The sequence below is a fragment of the Heteronotia binoei genome, chromosome 16, assembly GCF_032191835.1.
Source record: "Heteronotia binoei isolate CCM8104 ecotype False Entrance Well chromosome 16, APGP_CSIRO_Hbin_v1, whole genome shotgun sequence".
Taxonomy (NCBI): domain Eukaryota; kingdom Metazoa; phylum Chordata; class Lepidosauria; order Squamata; family Gekkonidae; genus Heteronotia; species Heteronotia binoei.
The window spans coordinates 54,775,857-54,799,217 of record NC_083238.1 but is presented as its reverse complement, the minus strand read 5'-3'; the positions used below and the strand labels follow the sequence as shown (position 1 = coordinate 54,799,217).

Below are 23,361 nucleotides of genomic sequence, written 5' to 3'. Positions count from 1 at the left end.
CCCCCCCCCAAGTGCGCACTCAGAGGTGCCAATGCTGTGCTCCTTACCCGTTTCGACATGGCCACGGGCATCTCAGTGCAGCCTTCTTTCTTAAAAGACTGCAGGGAGCAAAGCCTAGTCCTGCACTCTCTTTAGAGAGAAGGCTGTACTGAGATGCCCACGGCCGCGTCGAAGCGGGTGAGGACGGCGTCGCTCCTTTGAGCACACCGTGGGAGGGGGCACTGTGCTCCGCCCCCTCCCTGGCATGGTCAGAGGAGCGATGCTGTTGTCTTTCCTTACCCGCTTCAGCTGTGTTGAAGCAGGCAAGGACGACATTGTCACTCCTCTGTGCGCACTGGGGGAGGTGTGGTGCTGCAGATGAGAACAGGGGAGGAAGGGAGGGCCCCCCCAGGGGTGTGCCCAGGGCCCCCCAAGTGTCCTGTAGGTGGTGGGGTGGCGGCACTGTGGAGGGGAGTGGCAGACAGTGAGTCTGTCTGGGATACCACGTGCCCTGGCTATCGAGGCTAGAACACTTATTTCTGACAGGAAGGCTTTCTGCTTGTGAAGAGACCAGACTGAAGGGAACTTTCAAACGATCCCCTCTGTACGTTCTGAGGCAGAATAGCTGGGTGGAAATCTATACCTCTTTCTCTTCTATACATTGGCCTTGACTCTTACTTCTACCACAGGGTATATCTATAGTAGGCGAGGAAGGGCTTTCAGCTGCTTCCACACACTGGGACAACTTTTTAAAAAATTATACGCAAACTAAAAAGAGTTTTTCAAAAGAAGCATGCTTATCGGGACTGAAATGGTTCACTGGACTGTATTTTAAAAATCAAGTACCGTAGTACTTACCACAGAGATGACTCATTTACAACAGAAAATAAAAAAATAGATTTAATTTACAACTACATTACATTGGCCTTTTTATAGAAAACAAAATGTTACGTCCTATGGCTAGTGAGAAGCACTTGCTTTGTAAATTATTGTCACTTTTTGTGAAACAGCTCGGAAAGCGAACAGCCTGAGGGAACAGGGAAATGCGGTCTTACCTCACGAAACAGTAAAAGGAGCCGTTTTTAAGCTCCTCGTTCGCCCTTTTGTTTTGATCCACCAGTGTGGATCCCACTCCTTAGAACACATTCCTTCGCCAGTGAAATAGCACAACGCAGTTCAAGAAAGAAGGTTCTCTGAAGACCCAAAACATTCATAGTACTAAAAATAAAAAATGTGTACTCGATGTTTGTACTATAAAGCTTTGTTCCTAAAATCAAGTGATACCATTATTAAATATGTTTCACGGTGATCCCAGACGGATGTGTGAAAAATTTCACTTCACACTATGCAGACAAGTTTCAAGATGGCACAAGGAATGACTTCAGTAACCACTACTATGTGAAGCAAAACACCTCCAGATATGAAGAACAATGCCCAACGATGGAAGATTAAGGGGGGAGGGATTTCCATTACCCTCTCTGAAAGTACCATAAGCAAATTCTGATTTTATAAACTTAAGGCATAGAAACCAGCTTCTAATGGCAGTGACACAACCACACAAGTGAAAAGACGTCGGGTGTAAGAATATGCTGACGACGCAACGAAACACTGAAGAGGTAAAGACCAAATTGTCTGCTACACACCAGTCGTTGAACTGTAGATAAAATGGCATCCGGAAGAATGAATCATTTAAACAAAAGAAAACCCACAACAACCCAAATCCTCATCTGTGAAATAAATAAATGAGCACAGTTGTTCATACAAAAAGAAAATGCATTCAGTACACTGTACATAGTATATGGCGTATGAATTAAAGTGGATTGAGAAACTGCTGATAGTTATTGATCTACCAGTCATGTATTTCATTGTCTCATGCTGTCATTTAAAAAACCATTTCCGTCTCTCATTTCAGAGACCATACATTTCTTAATGGTGACATACAAACTTTGTGTCGTTCTTCTAACCTATTATTTTCTCTTTTCTCATCTAGGGGAATGCTCTGAAATGTTTTCTAGCCATTCACCGTCTCAAATCACCTTTATGAAGTTTATATCTCTGGTACCTCATATTACATTTTATGACAGACATGGCCTGGCCCTACAAAGTGACATTTATGTCAGATCCGGGCCTCGTGAGAAATGATTGCGACCCCTTTGCTCTAGAGAATTCAGTTCTTTAGTACTGCCTATAAAGAAAAGGAATCCCATTGGAAAAAATATGTCCAATGAAGATTTAATTTCTCTAGTCCAGAACGTTTGGACTAGATCAGGATATCTAGCAAAGAGAATTCCTTATAAAATGGGCTTATTTTTCTCCTGTTCAGAGTGTACTACAGTGTGAAATCTTGTGCTTTCTCCCCACAAGTCCCTAAATAGCTGACAGAAATCCCATGTAAATACATTACAGAGATGTTCACAAAGTCTCAGAAAATGTTACATCGTTATGCATCCAAAGTGTCTGTTATAATACAGTCAGCTTTCGTGCAAATCCTCCGTTCCACGTTATCGCTTAATTTTTTGGCGCTTCCAAAACACAAAGATTGCAAACCCGCCATTGAAGTGTGTTACATAGGTTTTTCATTCCCTTCCGTTTGCTTCCTTCCCCCTCACCCCTTAAACGAAGGATTTAAAAAAACAAAACAAAAATCAGACTCACAACTATCATATCTATGTTTCATAAATTTAAAGCAGACACTGAAGTTTCAAGTAAACAAAATGGCAGCCACGTCTACTGGACTTTAAACACATCCTGACACCTAGTTTTCTTTTCTTTTAAAACTCGGATAAGTTATACAAATACATAATACATTCTTAAATAACAAGGGCCCACAGTATTAGTTTGGGACCCTTCCCCACAGTACAAAGTCACTTTTTCGGAATGTTTGCACCCATTTTCTCACTGCAGACGTCCGCTGGCAAACGGATTTGCCTTGTCTGTTCCCCGGTGCTGGCTGGGAATTCCAGTTCATCGGCTTTGGCTAGGAAATCTCTTATTTCAACGAGGCAACATCGGTTATTAAGGCTTGTTTGATTTCTCCTTTGAAGCTTTATTCTTAAATAAAATACTCCCTTTCCGCCCCCCCCCCCCTCCCGAAGTATGGCTATCTTGTGTCTTCTGGCTCGGTCTTTATGACTTTTCTTTCAAGGTTGCTGAAAGCCGAGTGAGGGAAATCTTTCAAGATACCGAGGCCCTCTGCGAATGCAAAATAAACAAATAAATCAAGCAAATGCTTTAAAGAAATATGTTGAACCAAATGACAATCTTCTGTTAACATTAACTAGCAGCCTTAATAACCCAGACTAACCCCATCTTGTCAGGTCTCAAAAGCTAAGCAAAGTCAGCCATGGTTCGTTGTTGGTACTTGAATGGGAGACCACCAAGGAAGGCTCTGCAGAGGAAGGCAATGGCCAACCACCTCTGCTTCGCAGATCTCAGAAGCTAAGCAGGGTGGGTACTTGAATGGGAGACCACCAAGGAAGGCTCTGCAGAGGAAGGCAATGGCCAACCACCTCTGCTTCTCAGATCTCAGAAGCTAAGCAGGGTTGGTACTTGGATGGGAGACCACCAAGGAAGGCTCTGCAGAGGAAGGCAATGGCCAACCACCTCTGCTTCTCAGATCTCAGAAGCTAAGCAGGGTGGGTACTTGGATGGGAGACCACCAAGGAAGGCTCTGCAGAGGAAGGCAATGGCCAACCACCTCTGCTTCTCAGATCTCAGAAGCTAAGCAGGGTTGGTACTTGGATGGGAGACCACCAAGGAAGGCTCTGCAGAGGAAGGCAATGGCCAACCCCCTCTGCTTCTCAGATCTCAGAAGCTAAGCAGGATGGGTACTTGAATGGTAGACCACCAAGGAATTCTCTGCAGAGGAAGGCAATGGCCAACCACCTCTGCTTCTCAGATCTCAGAAGCTAAGCAGGGTTGGTACTTGGATGGGAGACCACCAAGGAAGGCTCTGCAGAGGAAGGCAATGGCCAACCACCTCTGCTTCGCAGATCTTAGGAACTAAGATCCACCTTTAGATGCACATCATGAGATGGAGGGCCACAGCTAATCAACGTGTTCTATGTATGTAAGTACCTACAAGTCATGAGCAGAATTATGGCTATCCCAGCAAGGGAGGTGCTGAGGTAATTCACCGTTGTCTTACTCAGCAGTCAGTCTCCCATCCAGGGCGTTTTTTGCCGCAGGAACTCCTTTGCATGTTAGGCCACACTCCTCTCATGTAGCCAATCCTCCAAGAGCTTACAGGGCTCTTCGTATAGGGCCCACTGTAAGCTCCAGGAGGATTGGCTACATCAGAGGGGTGTGGCCTAATATGCAAAGGAGTTCCTGATACAAAAAAAGCCCTGCTCCCATCCAAGTACCAACTCTGCTTAGCTTCCACGATCCAATGTACGTGTGTGTGTGGGGGGGGGGGGGGGAGGATTACATCTAAATTTCCAGGAAGATCTGATAAATTGTATACTTCCTCCACTTTCCTTGCAGATTGTCTTAATGAAATCACTCTTTAGATCGGGGGTGTCAAACATGCAGTTCAGTCCCCTGGAGGGCTGCTATCAGGCCCCCGAGCAACTGGCTGTCGTCTGCTTCCTTCTCCCTCTCTCTCGCTTCCTTCTGCATCACAGCTTGCTTTGCCAGGCTTGCTCAATCGCACAGGAGCTCCAGAGCAAAGCCTCTATTTTTTCCACTGACTGAGGCTTCTCCCTTGGGGAGGAAGCAGGGGAGGGATAGCTCACTTTGCCAGGCTCTCTCAATTGCACAGCAGAGCTACTGAGCCAAGCTTCTCTCCCTTCTATTGGCTGAAGCTCCTCTCCCTCCTGGTCCCCTGGGGAAGGAAGGAAAGAGCCAGAGCTTCCTTTGCCCAGTTCCCTGGATCCCATGGGAGAGATACAAAGAAAGCACCTTTAAGACCGACGAGTGCTAACGTTTTTTCAAAAATATATATTTGTGTTTGTGTGTGTTCTTTATAAAATTTGTATCTCTACTACCTAATCTTAAATAGGTACACACATGGCCCGGCCCAACAAGGTCTCATTTATGACAGATCCGGCCCTCATCACAAATGAGTTCAACACGCCTGCTTTAGAAGGCCAGATGTTGCGTTTTAAGGAAGGAAGCAGATGGTTCCACGAAGCCCCTTGCATCCCAGAAATTAGCGCTCAACAAAGTTAAGACTTTTTACTTGTTTTCGTTTGTTTCATCCGTGGTCACACGAAAGGGAATGAACGAAGGAATGGCACCCCTTACCTGAAGACTGTGACTTTGCCTCCCCGCTGGAATACAGTCGGCTCAAGTCGCCGCAGAGGGGCTTCACCGCATGAGGGTCTCCGCCTAACGCAATGTGAGGCATCAGCCTGCTGGGCAGCCCTGCCATGTGGAGATTTAAGGGCCTTTCGCCTGGAAGAGAGAAGCACCCAAGTGACTGATCCGCTGCCTCTGTTAAAGCACACGGCCATGACCCCTCTACCTACTAAGCGAGGGGTGGCCAGACTTGTTTAATGTAAGAGCCACATAGAATAAATGTCAGAGGTTTGAGAAAAAGGAGGAGGAGGAGGAGGAGAAAAAGGAGGAGGAGGAGGAGGAGAAAAAGGAGGAGGAGGAGAAAAAGGAGAAGAAGGAGAAAAAGGAGGAGGAGGAGGAGAAAAAAGGAGAAGAAGGAAAAAAGGAGAAGAAGGAGGAGGAGAAGGAGAAGGAGAAGGAGGAAAAGAAGGAGCAAAAGAAAAAGAAGAAAAAGGAGGAGAAGGAAGAGACTGCAGTTTTATATCCCACCCTATACTCTGAATCTCAAGAGTCTCAGAGTAGTCACAATCTCCTTTACCTTCCCCCCCACAACCGACACCCTGCGAGGTGGTTGGGGCTGAGAGGGTTCTCACAGCAGCTTCCCTTTCAAGGACAACCTCTGCCAGAGCAATGGCTGACCCAAGGCCATTCCAGCAGGTGCAAGTGGAGGAGTGGGGAACCAAACCCGGTTCTCCCAGATAAGAGTCCGCACACTTAACCACTACACCAAACTGGCTCTCTTGCAAGTAGAAATAACAAACTGCAGAAAGAACGCTGAACGGAAGCAACCGCCTGCAGGGAAACCATCGTACCTTGTCCATCGGCGTGGTCCGACGTCAAGCCGTTGAGGCCGTGCTCTTCTGAATTTTGCCTGTAGAGACCCGTCGAAAGGCGCCTTTCCAAATTCGCCTGGGTGCAAAGGAATTCCATCTGCTTCGCCATCACCTTCTCGGGCTGGAATGAAAGCAAGCTCGAGATTTATGCCTGTCCTGCCCACTCCCGGGACCTCAGGGAGCTTTCTGAACACCCAAACATGGACCACAATAACACAGCAAAGACACAGCGTGGCACCTAGAAGGTGGCAATCTCCCTAAGACGGGATCATGCAGGAAGGAGACTGACAAGGAGTTATGGACATAGATGCTAAAATAACCGGCTGCACATTACTGGTAATTGATATGTTGATTAAACAAGAGTTATTGCAGCTTCTTTCTTGGTCCCATAAACATTTTTTTTTTGGTCTGCTATTCCCTTTGCATGCTGGTTATTCTAGCATCCTATCCAATGTTCCCTCTAATATTTTGCCCCCTACTGAACGGAGTGAGCACAATATAACTGCTGTGATCAATCAATTTAAAAAGGTAGCCCCGTGGCACAATGTTAAAGCTGCAGTACTGCAGTCCTAAGCTCTGCTCACGACCTGAGTTTGATCTCCGGTGGAAGCTGGGTTTTCAGGTAGCCGGCTCAAGGTTGACTCCAAAGGGATCTGAGGAACTCCAAAGGGATCTGTTGAGGCTGGGTGAGTGGGCGTCAACGTGGCAGATGCGGTTCAATGTGGCCAAGTGCAAAGTAATGCACATTGGGGCCAAGAATCCCAGCTACAAATACAAGTTGATGGGGTGTGAACTGGCAGAGACAGACCAAGAGAGAGATCTTGGGGTCATGGTAGATAATTCACTGAAAATGTCAAGACAGTGTGCGTTTGCAATAAAAAAGGCCAACGCCATGCTGGGAATTATTAGGAAGGGAATTGAAAACAAATCAGCCAGTATCATAATGCCTCTGTATAAATCGATGGTGCGGTCTCATTTGGAGTACTGTGTGCAGTTCTGGTCGCCGCACCTCAAAAAGGATATTATAGCATTGGAGAAAGTTCAGAAAAGGGCAACTAAAATGATTAAAGGGCTGGAACACCTTCCCTATGAAGAAAGGTTGAAACGCTTAGGGCTCTTTAGCTTGGAGAAACGTCGACTGAGGGGTGACATGATAGAAGTTTACAAGATAATGCATGGGATGGAGAAAGTAGAGAAAGAAGTACTTTTCTCCCTTTCTCACAATACAAGAACTCGTGGGCATTCGATGAAATTGCTGAGCAGACAGGTTAAAACGGATAAAAGGAAGTACTTCTTCACCCAAAGGGTGATTAACATGTGGAATTCACTGCCACAGGAGGTGGTGGCTTCCACAAGCATAGCCACCTTCAAGAAGGGGTTAGATAAAAATATGGAGCAGAGGTCCATCAGTGGCTATTAGCCACAGTGTGTGTGTGTGTGTGTGTGTGTGTGTGTGTGTGTGTGTATATATATATATATATATATATATATATATATATATATATATATATATATATATATATATATATATATATTTGGCCGCTGTGTGACACAGAATGTTGGACTGGATGGGCCATTGGCCTGATCTAACATGGCTTCTCTTATGTTCTTATGTTCTTATGACTCAGCCTTCCATCCTTCCGAGGTTGGTCAAATGAGTACCCAGCTTGCTAGGGGGAAAGCGTAGAGGACTGGGAAAGGCAATGGCAAATCACCCCGTAAAAAGTCTGCCATGAAAACGTTGTGAAAGCAAAGTCACCCTAGTCAGAAACGACCGGTGCTTGCACACGGGACCTTTCCTTTCCTTTCCTGTGTAAGCACCAGTCGTTTCGGACTCTGGGGTGACGTCGCATCGTGATGTTTTCATGGCAGACTTTTTACGGGGTGGTTTGCCACTACCTTCCCCAGTCCTTTACACTTTCCCCCCAGCAAGAATGGAAGGCTGAGTCAACCTTGAGCCAGCTACCTGAGCCCAGCTTCTGCCGGGATCAAACTCAGGTTGTGAGCAGAGATCCTGGACTGCAGTACTGCAGCTTTACCACTATGCACCACGGGGCTCTAATCAATCGATAAATCAATCCAATTATCCCAGCTGTGGCCAGATACAAACATATGCCTCTGAGCTTCTAAAATAATTAAAAAGTGATTTAAATCATGGAGCAACTGACAGGTGAGGTTGACTTGTTGTGAGCTTAAACCAGAAGCAATCACTGATGTAATCTTAAATTGGGCAATGGACAGATTGCTGCTGAGCGACCACTCCTATGCACAGTTTAGAGGAAACACTGATTCCTATCTACCATCCTCTAATGCAGGGGTGTCAAACATGTGGCACAGGGGCCAAATCAGGCCCCTGGAGGGCTTGTATCAGGCCCCTGAGAAACGTCATCTGCTTCCTTCTCCCTATATCTTACTTTCTTCTTTATAACAGATTGCTTTGCCAGGCTTGCTCAATCGCAAAATCTCTATTTTCGCCATTGGCTGAGGCTCCTCCCTCAGGGAGGAAGGAAGGTAGGCAGAGTTTCCAGGCTCTCTCAATCGCACAGTAGAGCTACTGAGCCAAGCCTCTCTCCCTTCTATTGGCTGAGGCTCCTCCCCCTCCTGGTCCCCTGGGGAAGAAAGGAGTCAGAGCACCCTTTGCTCAGTTCCCTGGATCCCATGTGTTTGAAGTGTTCGAAGTAAAATTGGTGAATTGGAATATTTAGTGTTGGGAGAAAACAGACATTGTGGGAATTTCAGAAACTTGGTGGAATGAGGAGAATCAGTGGGACACGGTGATTCCTGGATATAAGTTATATCGGAAGGATAGGGAGGGAAGGGTTGGAGGTGGGGTGGCTCTGTATGTCAGAGAGGATATACGGTCCAGTAAGACTGAGGTCAGAGAATTAGATTCCCTTCTAGAAATGCTTTGGGTTGAAATAGAGGGCCCAAAAGGAAATTTAACTATGGGAGTTTGTTATCGCCCACCAAATCAAAAGAGAGAGGACGATTATAATATGATGGAAGGATTAACGATAGCAGCTAAACGTAAAAACTGTGTCATAATAGGTGATTTTAACTACCCGCAGATTGATTGGGTCAATGTGTGTTCTGGTCGAGAGAAAGAGATTGAGTTTCTTGATGCTCCAAATGACTGTGCTATGGAGCAGATGGTCTCAGAACCTACCAGGGGTGGGGCGATCCTGGATTTGGTCCTAAGTAATGCCCAAGACCTGGTGAGAGATGTAAAAGTGATCGCACCACTTGGGAGCAGTGACCATAACGTTACTGATTTCACCATTTGTATAAATAGGGAGTTGCCCCAAAAGACTGGCACAACCACGTTTAACTTTAAAAGAGGTAAATTCTCTGAGATGAGGAGGCATGTGAAGAGGAAAATGAAAGAAAAGGTAAATACGGTCAAAACCCTTGGGGAAGCTTGGAAGCTATTTAAAACTACAGTCCTAGAAGCTCAGATAAAATATATACCACAAGTTAGGAAAGGCACAAACAGGTATAAGAAAAGGCCTGCATGGATAACAAACAAAGTAATGGAAGCTGTAAAGGGTAAGAAGGACTCCTTTAAGCAGTGGAAAACCAGTCCAAGTGAGATTAATAAAAGGGAACACAGGCTGTGGCAAATCAAATGCAAGACTGTGATCAGGCAGGCAAAAAGGGACTATGAGGAGCATATTGCAAAAAACATAAAGACCAACAATAAAAATTTCTTCAAATATATTAGAAGCAGGAAACCAGCCAGGGAGGCAGTGGGGCCTTGGATGACCAAAGAGTAAAAGGATTACTGAAGGATAGGGAAATGGCTGAGAAGCTGAATGCATTTTTTGCCACTCCCTGTCTTTTTGTGATCCTGGACTTGGGGAAGGGGGTCTCCCATTCACATACTAACCAGATCCAACTATGCTTAGCTTCTGAGATCAGGTTAGCCCATAAAGAAAGGTTGAAGGAGATGGGCAGGTTTACAAGATTATGCACGGGATGGAGAAAGTAGAGAAACAAGTCCTTTTCGCCCTTTCTCACAATACAAGAACTCGTGGGCATTCAGTGAAATTGCTGAGCAGTCAGGTTAAAACGGATAAAAGGAAGTACTTCTTCACCCAAAGGATGATTAATATATGGAATTCACTGCCACAGGAGGTGGTGGCGGCTACAAGAATAGCCAGCTTCAAGAGGGGGTTAGATAAAAATATGGAGCAGAGGTCCATCAGTGGCTATTAGCCACAGCGTATTGTTGGAACTGTCTGGGGGCAGTGATGCTTTCTATTCTTGTTGCTTGGGGGGGCAAAGTGGAAGGGTTTCTAGATCCACTTGTGAACCTCCTGATGGTACTTGGGGTTTGTTTGTTTTTTTGGTCACTGTGTGACACTGAGTGTTGGACTGGATGGGCCATTGGCCTGATCCAACATGGCTTCTCTTATGTTCTTAAGTGAAACAGAGTGTTGGACTGAATGGGCCATTGGCCTGATCCAACATGGCTTCTCTTATGTTCTATGTGACACAGTGTGTTGGACTGGATGGGCCATTGGCCTGATCCAACATGGCTACTCTTATGTTCTTGTGGCAGGTTTTGCCTGGAGAGGAGGCTGTTGAGAGGTGATAGCTCCATCTTCAGTACTTGAAGGGCTGTCATAGAGAGGATGGTGTGGAATTGTTTTCTGTGGCCCAGGAAGGTAGGACGAGAACCAATGGGCTGAAATTAAATAAGAAGAGTTTTCGGCTCAACATTTGGAAGAACTTCCTGATCATTAGAACAATTCCTCATTGGAAGAGGCTTCCTCAGGAGGTGGTGGGCTCTCCTCCCTTTGAGGTTTTTAAACAGAGGCTAAGGGCCTCACCTGGAGTATTGTGTTCAGTTTTGGGCACCACATTTTAAGAAGGATATAGACAAGCTGGAACGGGTCCAGAGGAGGGCGACGAAGATGGTGAGGGGTCTGGAGATCAAGACCTATGAAGAAAGTTGAAGGAGCTGGGCATGTTTAGCCTGGAGAGGAGGAGGTTAAGAGGTGATATGACCACCATCTTCAGGGATTTTTAAGGGTTGTCATGTTGAGGATGGTGTGGAATTGTTTTCTGTGGCCCCAGAAGGTAGGACCAGAACCAGTTGGTTGAAATTAAATCAGAAGAGTTTCCAGCTCAACATTAGGAAGAACTTCCTGACCATTAGAGCGGTTCCTCAATGGAACAGGCTTCCTCGGGAGGTGACGGGCACTCCTTCCTTGGAGGTTTTTAAACAGAGGCCAGATGGCCATCTGACAGCAATGAGGATCCTGTGAATTTAGGGGGAGGTATTTGTGAGTTTTCTGCAATGTACAGAGGTTGGATTAGATGACCCTGGAGGTCCCTTCCAACTCTATGATTCTATGATCTTTTAGGCCCAGCTAAAGCAGCTGGTAATAAGCTCTCAGTCATTTCATGCCTACAGTGGAGTCAAATCAGGCAGTCTTTCATTTTTATACATGTCGCATCAGGCCCTCGGTTTTTGTAACCAGCAAATTCTACCTTTGATGAACTCACCTATGAACCTATCCATCTGCACTGTTCTGGATGGCTTGGGCATTTTGGAACTTCCTACCAAAAGAAATTCCACCCAAGCACATTAACTTCCAGAAAAAACGCTGTGGAACTCTTACGCAGCCCTCTAATTACATTGAGCTGCCTTTAATTTGCATACAATTTCATTAAGTTGGAAGAAAGTACTAAATGTTATCCTCAGGTGTATGTAATTAAGTTCTAATTCCAACGTGGGGGAGGGTCAGAGCGAGAAAGGAGGAGGAGGTGAGGATTCTGTGCTGTTTTTCCCATGGTGAATCTCACGGATCACTACGTCCTCCAGCTAGGGTTATCAACCTCAAGGAGGGCCCTGGAGATGCCCCAGAATTGTGACTGAGCTCCAGACTTATCAAGGTCAGTCCCCCTTGAAGAAATGGAAGAAGAAGAAGGATAATGATGCTTGATGATATTGGATTTATATTCTGCCCTCCACTCTGAGAGAAGACCCCCGTGTTAAAGCTGCAGTACTGCAGTCCTAAGCTCTGCTCATGACCTGAGTTCAATCCCTGGTGGAAGCTGGGTTTTCAGGTAGCCAGCTCGAGGTTGACTCAGCCTTCCATCCTTCCAAGGTCGGTAAAATGAGTACCCAGCTTGCTGGGGGGAAAGTGTAGATGACTGGGGAAGGCAACGGCAAACCACCCTGTAAAAAGTCTGCCATGAAAACGCTGTGAAAGCAACGTCACCCCAGAGTCGGAAACGACTGGTGCTTGCACAGGGGGACCTTTCCTTTTCCTTATCTCCTGTAGACAGAGCCCCATGGTGGGTTCGATCCCCAGGGGTAGCTGGGTTTTCAGGTAGCCGGCTCGAGGTTGACTCAGCCTTCCATCCTTCTGAGGTCGGTCAAATGAGTCCCCAGCTTGCTGAAGGGAAAGTGTAGATGACTGGGGAAGGCAATGGCAAACCACCCCGTAAAAAGTCTCCCATGAAAACGTTGTGAAAGCAACATCATCCCAGAGTCAGAAACGACTGGTGCTTGCACAGGGGGACCTTTCCATTCCTCCCTCCACTCTGAATCTCAAGAGTCTCAGAGTGGCGCAGTGTCATGAGCCCTAACAAGGAGGAGCTGGAAGGGTTGGCCACTTCTTCAGCTGAACAAACAGCAGCTGGCCCATCAATCACTCTCCAGGCACCAGTGTCAGCTGTTGACGATCAATCTCCTCCAAGCTCTCCTCCTCCCATCTCAAGAGTTCGAAGCAGGCTCCGGAAAGAACTTTCAGAGCGAAGACATGAGGTACGCCAATGCTTCAGATCTCTCAGCCCTGAGTCTAGCCGAGTCACTGCCACCCAGGGAGCAGGTTGATTGAGACTCCCATATAGCTCCCACCCAGGACCTCGTAACGTTGTGGAAGCAACAAGTCTATTCTCTGGCTTGCATCCACGCTCCTTCCTGATCCTGACCTGCTTGATTCCCTTGGCAGCCTGACCTTTTGGCTTTTGGACACTGACTTCTGATTCCAGTTTGTGATTCTGCATTAGTGACTTGGCTCCTGCTTGACTTCCAAGGACTCTGACCTTGGACTGGCTTTGGACTCCTGCTTGCCTGCACCCTGAGAACCTGACACTCACAATCTCCTTTATCTTCCCCCACAACAGACACCCTCTGTGAGCAATGTTCCCTCTAGAAGCTGAGTGTGAGATAGCTCACAGATTTTTAGCCTCTGGCTCACACATTTTTGTCTTAGCTCAGGAAAAATCATCCCAGTATAAATTAATTTATGCGCTAGCTCACAGCCGTAATGCCAGTAGCTCACAAAGTAGAATTTCAGCTCGTAAGACTGCACAGCTTAGGGGGAACACTGCCCGTAAGGTAGGTGGGGCTAAGAGGGCTCTCACAGAAGCTGCCCTTTCAAGGACAACTCTGCCAGAGCTAGGGGTTCTTTTGTAGAAAAGTAGGAGGTGGAGCTCATTAGCATAACTCATTAGCATATGCTGCCCCCCCTCCTCAGCCAAAAGCAGCCGGATGCAAGAAAGGAGAGCCCTGGGCGAGCGAGGCCTGCTTGGGCTGGCTAGGGAACCAGGCAGCCCAAGCAGGTCTCGCTCACCTGGTGCTCTCCTGGGCCACCCCCCCCCCAGTCAAAAGGATAGCAAGCCGCCCGCCGCCCAAGATCACATAGGAAGTGGAGAAGTGTTTATAGCACCCCCCCCCTTTTGTTGGCTTAAACAAAACCACATTTCTAGTACTGCAAATATCAAATCTCTTTATAAACATACCGAAATATTATGGGACCCAACGAAGCAAGAACGCACTGAATACTCTGTTTCGTTTGAAGTGCACAGTTCAGGGGCAAAGATGTTTCTCATTAAAAAGGACGAACAACATTCCTGGAGCCAGTTTGGTGTAGTAGTTAAGTGTGCGGACTCTCATCTGGGAGAACCGGGTTTGAGTCCCCACTCCTCCACTTGCACCTGCTGGAATGGCCTTGGGTCAGCCAGAGCTCTCACAGAGTTGTTCTTGAAAGGGCAGCTGCTGTAGAAAGCTCTCTCAGCTCCACCCACCTCACAGGGTGTCTGTTATGGGGCGAGAAGGTAGAGCAGATTGTGACCGCTCTGAGACTCTGAATATAGGGTGGGATATAAATCCACTATCATCATCATTATTAAGACGCTTTCAAGCCTTCTTGAAATATAATGTACATACATATGTAAATATTTCAAGAGCAACAACGAACATCTGCTTTGGAAACTCATAAAACCAGTTTATGTCAAGATTTCACGAGAATTTATTTCTGGAAACGGCACTGTCCAAGTTTATATATATATAAAAAATCCAACAATCTGCCATTCTGAAAAGCGTAGGATGACAGTATAATTGTGTAGAAAAACACGGTGTGAAAAAAAAATAATTATCAAAGCAGAGAGACTTGAGATAGGGCTGGATAAATTACTGGTGTGAAAAAATTACTGTGAACTCTAAATATGATCAATTTTACTGGCGCAGGGTATATTTGGGGAATGAAAAGGAATAGGAAGGAATGCCTTTGGGAAAAATACCATTTAAAATGACCCATGTAATATTTGAAGAAAATTAGGGGGGGGGGGAAATCACACACAATCAGGGTTCGGGGAAAGTATTACCAGTTCCTAAGCGCCAATCAATGCCAATCTTTTTTCTTTACATGCCAGCTTTGATTTTAAAAAGTAACAGGATCATAGAGTTGGAAGGGACCACCAAGGTCATCTAGTTCAGCCCCCTGCACCATGCAGGAAACTCATAAGCAATGTTTCTTCTAAGCTGCAGAGTCTGCTTTGTGAGCTACTGCCATTGAAGTTGTGAGCTTCTGCATTAACTAGTGCTCTCTGGGGCCATTTTTCCCAAGTGAAGACAAAAACGTGTGAGCTGGAGGCTAAAAATCTGTGAGCTAGCTCACGCTAACTCAGCTTAGAGGGAAGATTGTTCACAAGTACCTTCCCCTGCATACACCCAGTGACCCCTGTTCCATGGCCAAAAGATGACAAAAAAACCCCTCCGGTTTGCCTGGAGAAAACTTCTTCCTGATCCCAAAGTGGCAATCGGCATTTCCCTGAGCGTGTAAGTAAAGGGCCACAAGAACTAAGACCTGATGCGATCCTTCCTACTCTCCCTCACGTGATGAAGAAGACATTGGATTTATATCCCGCCCTCCACTCCGAAGAGTCTCAGAGCGGCTCACAATCTCCTTTACCTTCCTCCCCCCCCACAACAGACACCCTGTGAGGTGGGTGGGGCGGAGAGGGCTCTCACAGCAGCTGCCCTTTCAAGGACAACCTCTGCCAGAGCTATGGCTGACCCAAGGCCATGCTAGCAGGTGCAATCAAACCCGGGGAATCAAACCCGGTTCTCCCAGATAAGAGTCCGCACATTTAACCACTACACCAAACTGGCTCTCCAAACTGGATCTGTCGAAGTTCACAGAAACAGGATTGCTGCCAGATGGCCGTCTAGCCTCTGCTTGAAAACCTCCAAAGAAGTCATCGCTTTTTATCCTGCTCAGACGCCACAGCATTTCCCAGCCTGTATAAATAATTAAATGTGGACCCCTCTACACACTAGTCCAGGGGTGTCAAACTCATTTGTTACGAGGACCGAATCGGACATAAATGCGACTTTGTCGGACCAGGCCAGGCCATGTGCGTACCTATTTAGGTAGCAATGATATGAAAATTTTAAAGGACACAAACAAACACGATTAAAGATTTTTTTTTTAAAAAAAACCCTTAAAATAGAACATGCTTAAAACATTAGCACTTGTTGGTCTTAAAGGTGCTTCCTTTGTATTTCTCCCATGGGACCATGGAAGCCCTGGCTCTTTCCCTCCCTCCCCAGCGGACCAGGAGGGAAAGGAGTTTCAACCAATTTGAGAAAATTGAGGTTTTGCTCTGTTGCCCCTATGCGATTGAGCAAGCCTTGCAAAGCAAGCTGAGGTGCAGAAGGAAGCAAGAGAGAGGGAGAAGGAAGCAGACGACAGCCAGTTGCTCGGGGGCCTGATAGGAGCCCTCAGGGGGCCTGATTTGGCCCCTGGGCCGCATGTTTAACACCCTGCACAAGTCTTTAGATCAGCAATGTGGTACCTGAGGGTGCCTGCTGACATATGTCTCCTGCCAAGTGCCTGTAGAAAGTGGGTGGGGTTTGTGCCCGGCAAGGCTTCTAACTGGCCACTGGAGCTTTGATCAGCTGCGCAGATTTTTAAAAACATTTCCGCAGCAGCTGCCGCCACAGCGCAAAGATCTTTACTGTGTGTCTGAACGTAAGCTACGGCAGCCATTTTGTGGCTGGCTCCACCCATTGCGGCAGCCAACTTCTGGCTGTGCCCAACATGTTGTGTCAGATTTCCAAAGGCTCGAAAAAGTCAGGGACCCCTGCTTTAGATGAACACTTGATATTTTAAAGGCGTGCTTATAAACGTTAATGCGTGAACATGGCACACACCATTTGCCAACGTGTAAATAAGCAGAACAAGTCAGGGAACCCAGGAAAGAAATGAGCGAAACAGCTGTGATTAAATGAATTAATAAGCTTCACTGCATCTGCTAATAAACTCCCCTGCCCCCTCGCTCTCTACTGAATTCAAACAGCTCCACAGGTATGCCGAAAAAGATGACTTGTTAAACCAGCCAAAGGGGACGGAACAATGAGAGCTGAATGCTCCAGAAAGGGCACAATGGCAAAAGACTGTCAAGTTAACAGGGAAAAATTTGGGCAGAAGAGAAATCAAGACTCGATGGAAAGATTTTAACAAAAAGAGCGGGATTTCCAAACCGTCGCTCCTTCCCGCAGTTCCTCACGGGTCCCTATATTGCAAGGAGTCAATAAAGAACTTGCTTTTTGTACGATAGGTAATGTGTTTTAGAAATAGCGCCAGATTCAAAATAGCCTCGAAGATATGGCAAGTCTCTCTTACATCTAGAACAGCTGTAAATGTGGGACGCTGGAGCAGATGGGCCACTGGTCTGATCCAGCAGGGCTTTTCTGAGATTCTTAGGAAGGCCTCAGCCGCCCTGCCCTGCTGTTGGCCCTCCAGAGGAACTGGTTGGCTACTGTGTGAGACAGGAGGCTGGACTGGATGGACCACTGGTCTGATCCAGCAGGGCTCTTCTGATGTTCTTAGGAGGACTTCAGGATCTCTGCCCTGTCGTTGGCCCTCCAGAGGAACTGGGTGGCCACTCTGTGTGAGAGGATGCTGGACTGGATGGACCACTGGCCTGATCCAGCAGGGCTCTTCTGATGTTCTTAGGAAGGCCTCGGCCTCTCTGCCCTGTCGTTGGCCCTCCAGAGGAACTGGGTGGCCACTCTGTGTGAGAGGATGCTGGACTGGATGGACCACTGGTCTGATCCAGCAGGGCTCTTCTGATGTCCTTAGGAAGGCCTCAGTCTCTCTGCCCTTTTGTTGGCCATAAGAGGAGCTGGTTGGTCCCTTTGTGAGACAGGATGCTGGACTAGTTGGCCCTCACTGGCCTGATCCAGCAGGGCTCTTCTGATGTTCTCATTTTCTTGATTTTAAAAACTGGGCAGGAAGGAGGAATCTCTGAGGGACACCAAATAAAACAAATAAGGTCTTTGGCCAGATTTCTTTTTCACTTTCACCCAAACATCTTTCAGCTCACATTTGCAGCAGGACAAAATGCAAAAAGGCCAAATGGATCGTGCCCATGCAGACAGGCATGCCATCTATATGTAATTTGGACAGGGCCTTCATCTGTACCTAGGATGTGCCTTTTATACCCCGTGAAAAGGTCTGCTGTGAAAACGTTGTGAAAGCAGCATCACCCCAGAGTCGGAAACGACTGGTGCTTGCACAGGGGACCTTTCCTTCCCTGCTCTGTTTTGCTTCCATGTTTTAACAACAGGCCTTTGCTTTGAGAGCCAGTTTGGTGTAGTGCTTAAGTGCACGGACTCTTATCTGGAAGAACCAGGTTTGATTCCCCACTCCTCCACTTGCAGCTGCTGGAATGGCCTTGGGTCGGCCATAGCTCTGGCAGAGGTTATCCTTGAAAGGGCAGCTGCTGTGAGAGCCCTCTCAGCCCCACCCACCTCACAAGGTGTCTCTTGCGGGGGAAGAAGATACAGGAAATTGTAAGCTGCTCTGAGTCTCTGATTCAGAGAGAAGGGCGGGGTATAAATCTGCTATTCTTCAATACCGTATTTGCCGGCGTATAAGACGACTTTTTGCCCTGAAAAACATGCCTCCAAGTGGGGGGGGTCGTCTTATACTCCAGGTGCCCATAGTGGCCTCCCGATGCCCGCCCACCTCATTCATATCTCCGTGATGAGGTTGTTGAAGGAGAGCCGGCGCTCTGACAGCTTACAATCTCACGGCCGGCGGAAGCAAATCGCCGAGACGGAGGTGCCTGCCCTCTGCCGAGCGGAAGTTTGGCACTTTTTTTACAGCCAGAGAGGGCGGCACGACGCTAGGCAGCCGGGCGGGATCATGGGCAAAGCTTCGCCCTATCGACGGCGGGAGATCCCGTGCCTCCGCCCCGTTGCATTAGGAGTCGCGCATCGACGAAGCACGGAGGAGGCGGCGGCGAGCCGGGCGTGCAGGGAGCGAGCAGCGGGACGAGCCCTCTCTATATTTTGAGTGGAAATGTTGGGGGGCCGTCTTATACGCCCAGTCGTCGTATACGCCAGCAAATACGGTAGTTGTTGAAAGCTTGCCCTAAATAATTCTGATGCCTACTATTTTATTACCTCCTTGGCTTCTTAATAGAGATGCTGAAAAAATACATATTCTTCTAGCTCTGCTCACTGGATGCGCATACGTATCTTTAAAAAAAACAAAAAACAATTCCTCAAGCCTCCTCTTGCCTACCACAAAACAAAATTAGAGCTGTATCAATTTACAGAGAGCTGCTCGCCCACATTCGAACTGGTATCACCCAGCCAGGTCAGCATGACCTCTTAAACTGTGGCCAGCGGGAGGGAGATGGGGGCGGGGGCGGCTTTGGAGCCTTGGCTACAAGTCCAAAAGAAAAGCACGTTATAATGCACACTGTCTGTTTACCTGAGAACCCAGCTCTGCCAGGTCTTCGCACTTGCCTTTCGACAACGCCTGCTGAATTCTGACTGAATCCTGCTGGTAAAAGCTCTGCACGGCATCCTGGAAATCGGAGAAGCCGTCCTGCAAATGTGCAAAGGCGGGGAGGGGGTGGGGGAGAGAAGGAGGTATTACGACACAGTCTTCTTTCAAGTCTGAAATTATCACCGTGGCCAACAGACGCTCTCCATAGCAGGATTTTAATGGACGTGCACAAAACTGGGGAGGCCCCACTGATGAGGGCACCTGGTTTTTTGGCCACTGTGTGACACAAACAGTTGAACTGGATGGGCCACTGGCCTGACCCAACATGGCTTCTGTTATGTTCTTCTGTCTGGGGCAGTGATGTTCTGTCTTCTTGGTGCATGGGGGTGGGTGGGTGGAACTATGGGAGGGCTTCTGGAGTTCTGATCCCACTGGTGAACCTCCTGATGGCACCTGGTTTTTTGGCCACTGTGTGACACAGAGTGCAGGACTGGAGGGGCCACTGGCCTGATCCAACATGGCTTCTCTTATGTTCTTATGTGACACAGAGTGTTGGACTGGATGGGCCACTGGCCTGATCCAACATGGCTTCTCTTATGTTCTTATGTGACACAGAGTGTTGGACTGGATGGGCCACTGGCCTGATCCAACATGGCTTCTCTTATGTTCTTATGTGACACAGAGTATTGGACTGGAGGGGCCATTGGCCTGATCCAACATGGCTTCTCTTATGTTCTTATGTGACACAGAGTATTGGACTGGAGGGGCCACTGGCCTGATCCAACATGGCTTCTCTTATGTTCTTATGTGACACAGAGTGTTGGACTGGATGGGCCACTGGCCTGATCCAACATGGCTTCTCTTCTGTTCTTATGTGACACAGAGTGTTGGACTGGATGGGCCACTGGCCTGATCCAACAGGGCTTCTCTGATGCTCTTAAAAAGATGTTGCCTTAGGTTGTTCTAGCTGCACTATGTCCCCCCTCTAATAATTTTATGAATATGCGTAAAGTTTGTCTTCCAGTTTCAGAACATGGGTTGCCAACATCCCTGTGCAGCCTGGAGATCCCCTAGAATGACAACTGAGTTCCAGATTACAGTCCCCTTTGGAGAAAATGGCTCATCTGGAGGGAGGACTCTATAGCAGGGGTGGCCAACGGGAGCTCTCCAGATGTTTTTTGCCTACAACTCCCATGGCCAATGGCTGGGGCTGATGGGAGTTGTAGGCAAAAAACATCTGGAGAGCTACTGTTGGACCACCCCTGCTCTATAGCACTATAACTGGCTGAAGTCCCTCCCTTCCCCAAACCCCTCCTCTCCCCAGGGTCCACCCACACATGTCCAGAATTTCCCAACTTGCCGTCAGCAACCCTAGCTGGGCTTGATGTGTGACCGTGGAGTGCTTTTATCACTGAATAGCTTTCAAAAACAGCAACTGTGGCTGGATTCCGTGGCAGCTACTCCACAAAACAACAAAAACAGAAGGCCGGGTTGCAAAGTGACACCACCAAGGAGAAACTCACGTGCTGTGGGCAGCACTGGTGCGATGGCACAGAATGTTCACGAACATTCCATCGACACATGAAATAAAGCTATCAGAGCGTATGCAGCTCACGATCCGATAAAGGAAAACGTTGCTTTTCCAGCTACACATGGAATGATAGAGCGTTCGTGAACAATCCAGCTACACGGAGTAATGGAATGTTCATGAACATTCCAACTACACATGGAGTAATGCAATGTTCACGAACGTTCCAGCTACACATGGAATAACAGAATGTTCATGAACATTCCAATTACACGTGGAATAAAGCTATCAGAGAGTATGCAGCTCACGCTCTGATAAAGGAAAACGATCTGATAAAGGAAAAAGGAGAAAGTAGAGAAAGAAGTACTTTTCTCCCTTTCTCACAATACAAGAACTCGTGGGCATTCGATGAAATTGCTGAGCAGACAGGTTAAAACGGATAAAAGGAAGTACTTCTTCACCCAAAGGGTGATTAACATGTGGAATTCACTGCCACAGGAGGTGGTGGCGGCCACAAGCATAGCCACCTTCAAGAGGGGTTTAGATAAAAATATGGAGCACAGGTCCATCAGTGGCTATTAGCCACAGTGTGTGTGTATATATAAAATTTTTTGCCACTGTGTGACACAGAGTGTTGGACTGGATGGGCCATTGGCCTGATCCAACATGGCTTCTCTTATGTTTTTATGTTCGAACGTTGCTTTTCCAGCTACACATGGAATAATAGAGCGTTCATAAACAATCCAGCTACACATGGAGTAATGGAATGTTCATGAACGTTCCAGCTACACGTGGAGTAACGGAATGTTCATGAACATTCCAGCTACACGTGGAATAAAGCTATCAGAGCGTATGCAGCTAACGATCTGATAGAGAAGGAAAATGTTGCTTTTTTGGCTAGTTATGAAAAGAGGAAAATAATTGTGGTGCTGGATAAGAACTAGGAAAAGATCCTAGGCAGCAGGAAACCAATGAGGCCAGATGAAGGAAGGAAGGGATGTTTTCAAGCAATCATCAATTTTGTTCCCTCGCCTGTCATATTCTATATTTATTAAGCTATTTTTATTCAATTCTTGGGATCCAACGCACCACAAGAAAGCAGCTTACAATAACAGGATAAAATGAGAGCAGATAATACCATAAGCATCCACTTCTAGAACCAACACCCCCCTCAAATACATGTAGCCAGAACAGAAGGGAAAAAAACCCACAGCAGATCATCAGCAGACAGATAAGAAGGAGAGTTGGATATATAACCCATCCTTCACTTGGAGTCTAAGAGCAGTTTACAATCTCCTTCCCTTCCTCTCCCCACAACAGACACCCTGTGAGGTAGGTAAGGCTGAGAGAGCCCTGAGAGAAACTGCTCTTGAGCAGAACAGCTCGGAGAGAACTGTGGCTGACCCATGTCATCCAGCAGCTGCAAGTGGAGGAGCTGGATCTCGGTTCTCCCAGATTAGACTCCACGCACTTAACCAGTACACCAAACTGGCTCTGCCGCAAATTACCAAGACTAAGCAGCTCTTTGAACAGCACACTCTTGGTGCCCTCTAAAACCAAACTGAACAAGCCATGTAAGAAAGGGAGCGCCGCTGTTTTGGCACTACTACTGAAAAGGCCGTGTTCTGCATAGCTGTGCACTGAACTTCAGATGTCCAGGGAACACAAACCAGGATGTCTATGGACTGATGGTTTGTGCATTATGGTCTACTCTGGCAGTCACCAAGATATCTGTGACTGAAATTGGATCTCTTGGTCCCAGCATCCAGGAGGAATGCTGGATCCGAAAGGAAGCCTACAGCATGTACTTAAGTATTCAAGAAGTGTCCCTCCACCTCCAGGATCAACTGAACCTTTGTCTTGTCTGACTGAGGCACACCAGCCCAACATACATGCAGATTCTGTAATTCTTTCCTGGCAAAAAAATTGGCAACTAGGGGTGCACTTACACACACACACACACACTGGTATTTTTTGGGTTCGCATATATTTCCTGATATTCCCGAATCTCAATATCTGTATGGTATTGGGATTCGGGAAATATTCGGGATTGCGCAATTTTTCAGCTCCATTATACCTTACGGGGACCATTATAGTCAATGGATAATCAATCTGGGGGTCTTTGAGCAGTTGGGGGTGGGCGTTTTTCAAGGTAGGGGCAACAAATATGCAGCATAGCTGCTGGTTCCGTGCCTAAGAAAAAAGTCTCAAAAAGGTTTTGCTGAAACGGCCCGCCACTAATTGATTCACATACCTTATATCTCTATCATTTGGCAGTTGACAGAACTTGAAAACTGGCTTGAAGTCCATTTACTTTTACTTTTCTGTTTAATTATTTGACTGGTAAGCTCAAAATTAACAGGTACCCTTAGCCCAGGAAGGATGACCCCAGAGCACACCAATTTATGCAGTAGCTCATCACGTTACAACTTTAATACCAGTAGCTCACAAAGTAGAATTTTTGCTCACAAAACTCTGAGGCTTAGAGGGAACACTGGTTGTAATCTGGCCTTAGGCAGCTTTGCTGGAAGGGCGGGATAAAAATCAAATAAATAAAAAGACTGGACCAGGGGGTCCAGTTCTATGAGCCCCGGAAGAAGGTGCCCTCATCCTCCATTGTTTCCAATGGAGGGGTGGAGGCATTTAAAGGGATGCCGTCCCTTTCAGTGCCTTCTCCAATCTGTGGCATGACTCCACG

General features: G+C 47.0%; 1 protein-coding gene across 2 annotated transcripts in view; it reads right to left on the bottom strand.

Annotated features, from left to right (window-relative positions):
* Positions 1 to 3,064: 3,064 nt before the first annotated feature.
* NAB1 (NGFI-A binding protein 1) overlaps positions 3,065 to 23,361 on the bottom strand; it is a 62,660-nt gene continuing 42,363 nt past the window's right edge. Inside the window, exons 5-8 of one of the 2 annotated variants that reach the window (XM_060257205.1) lie at positions 19,118 to 19,234; positions 6,072 to 6,213; positions 5,227 to 5,376; positions 3,065 to 3,171 (exon numbers count right to left, since the gene is read on the bottom strand). In XM_060257205.1, the coding sequence (XP_060113188.1) occupies positions 3,080 to 3,171; positions 5,227 to 5,376; positions 6,072 to 6,213; positions 19,118 to 19,234 (501 nt within the window). In that variant the 3' untranslated portion in view covers positions 3,065 to 3,079. The remainder of the gene's footprint in view (positions 3,172 to 5,226; positions 5,377 to 6,071; positions 6,214 to 19,117; positions 19,235 to 23,361) is intronic. The other variant, XM_060257204.1, reaches the window with a different exon arrangement.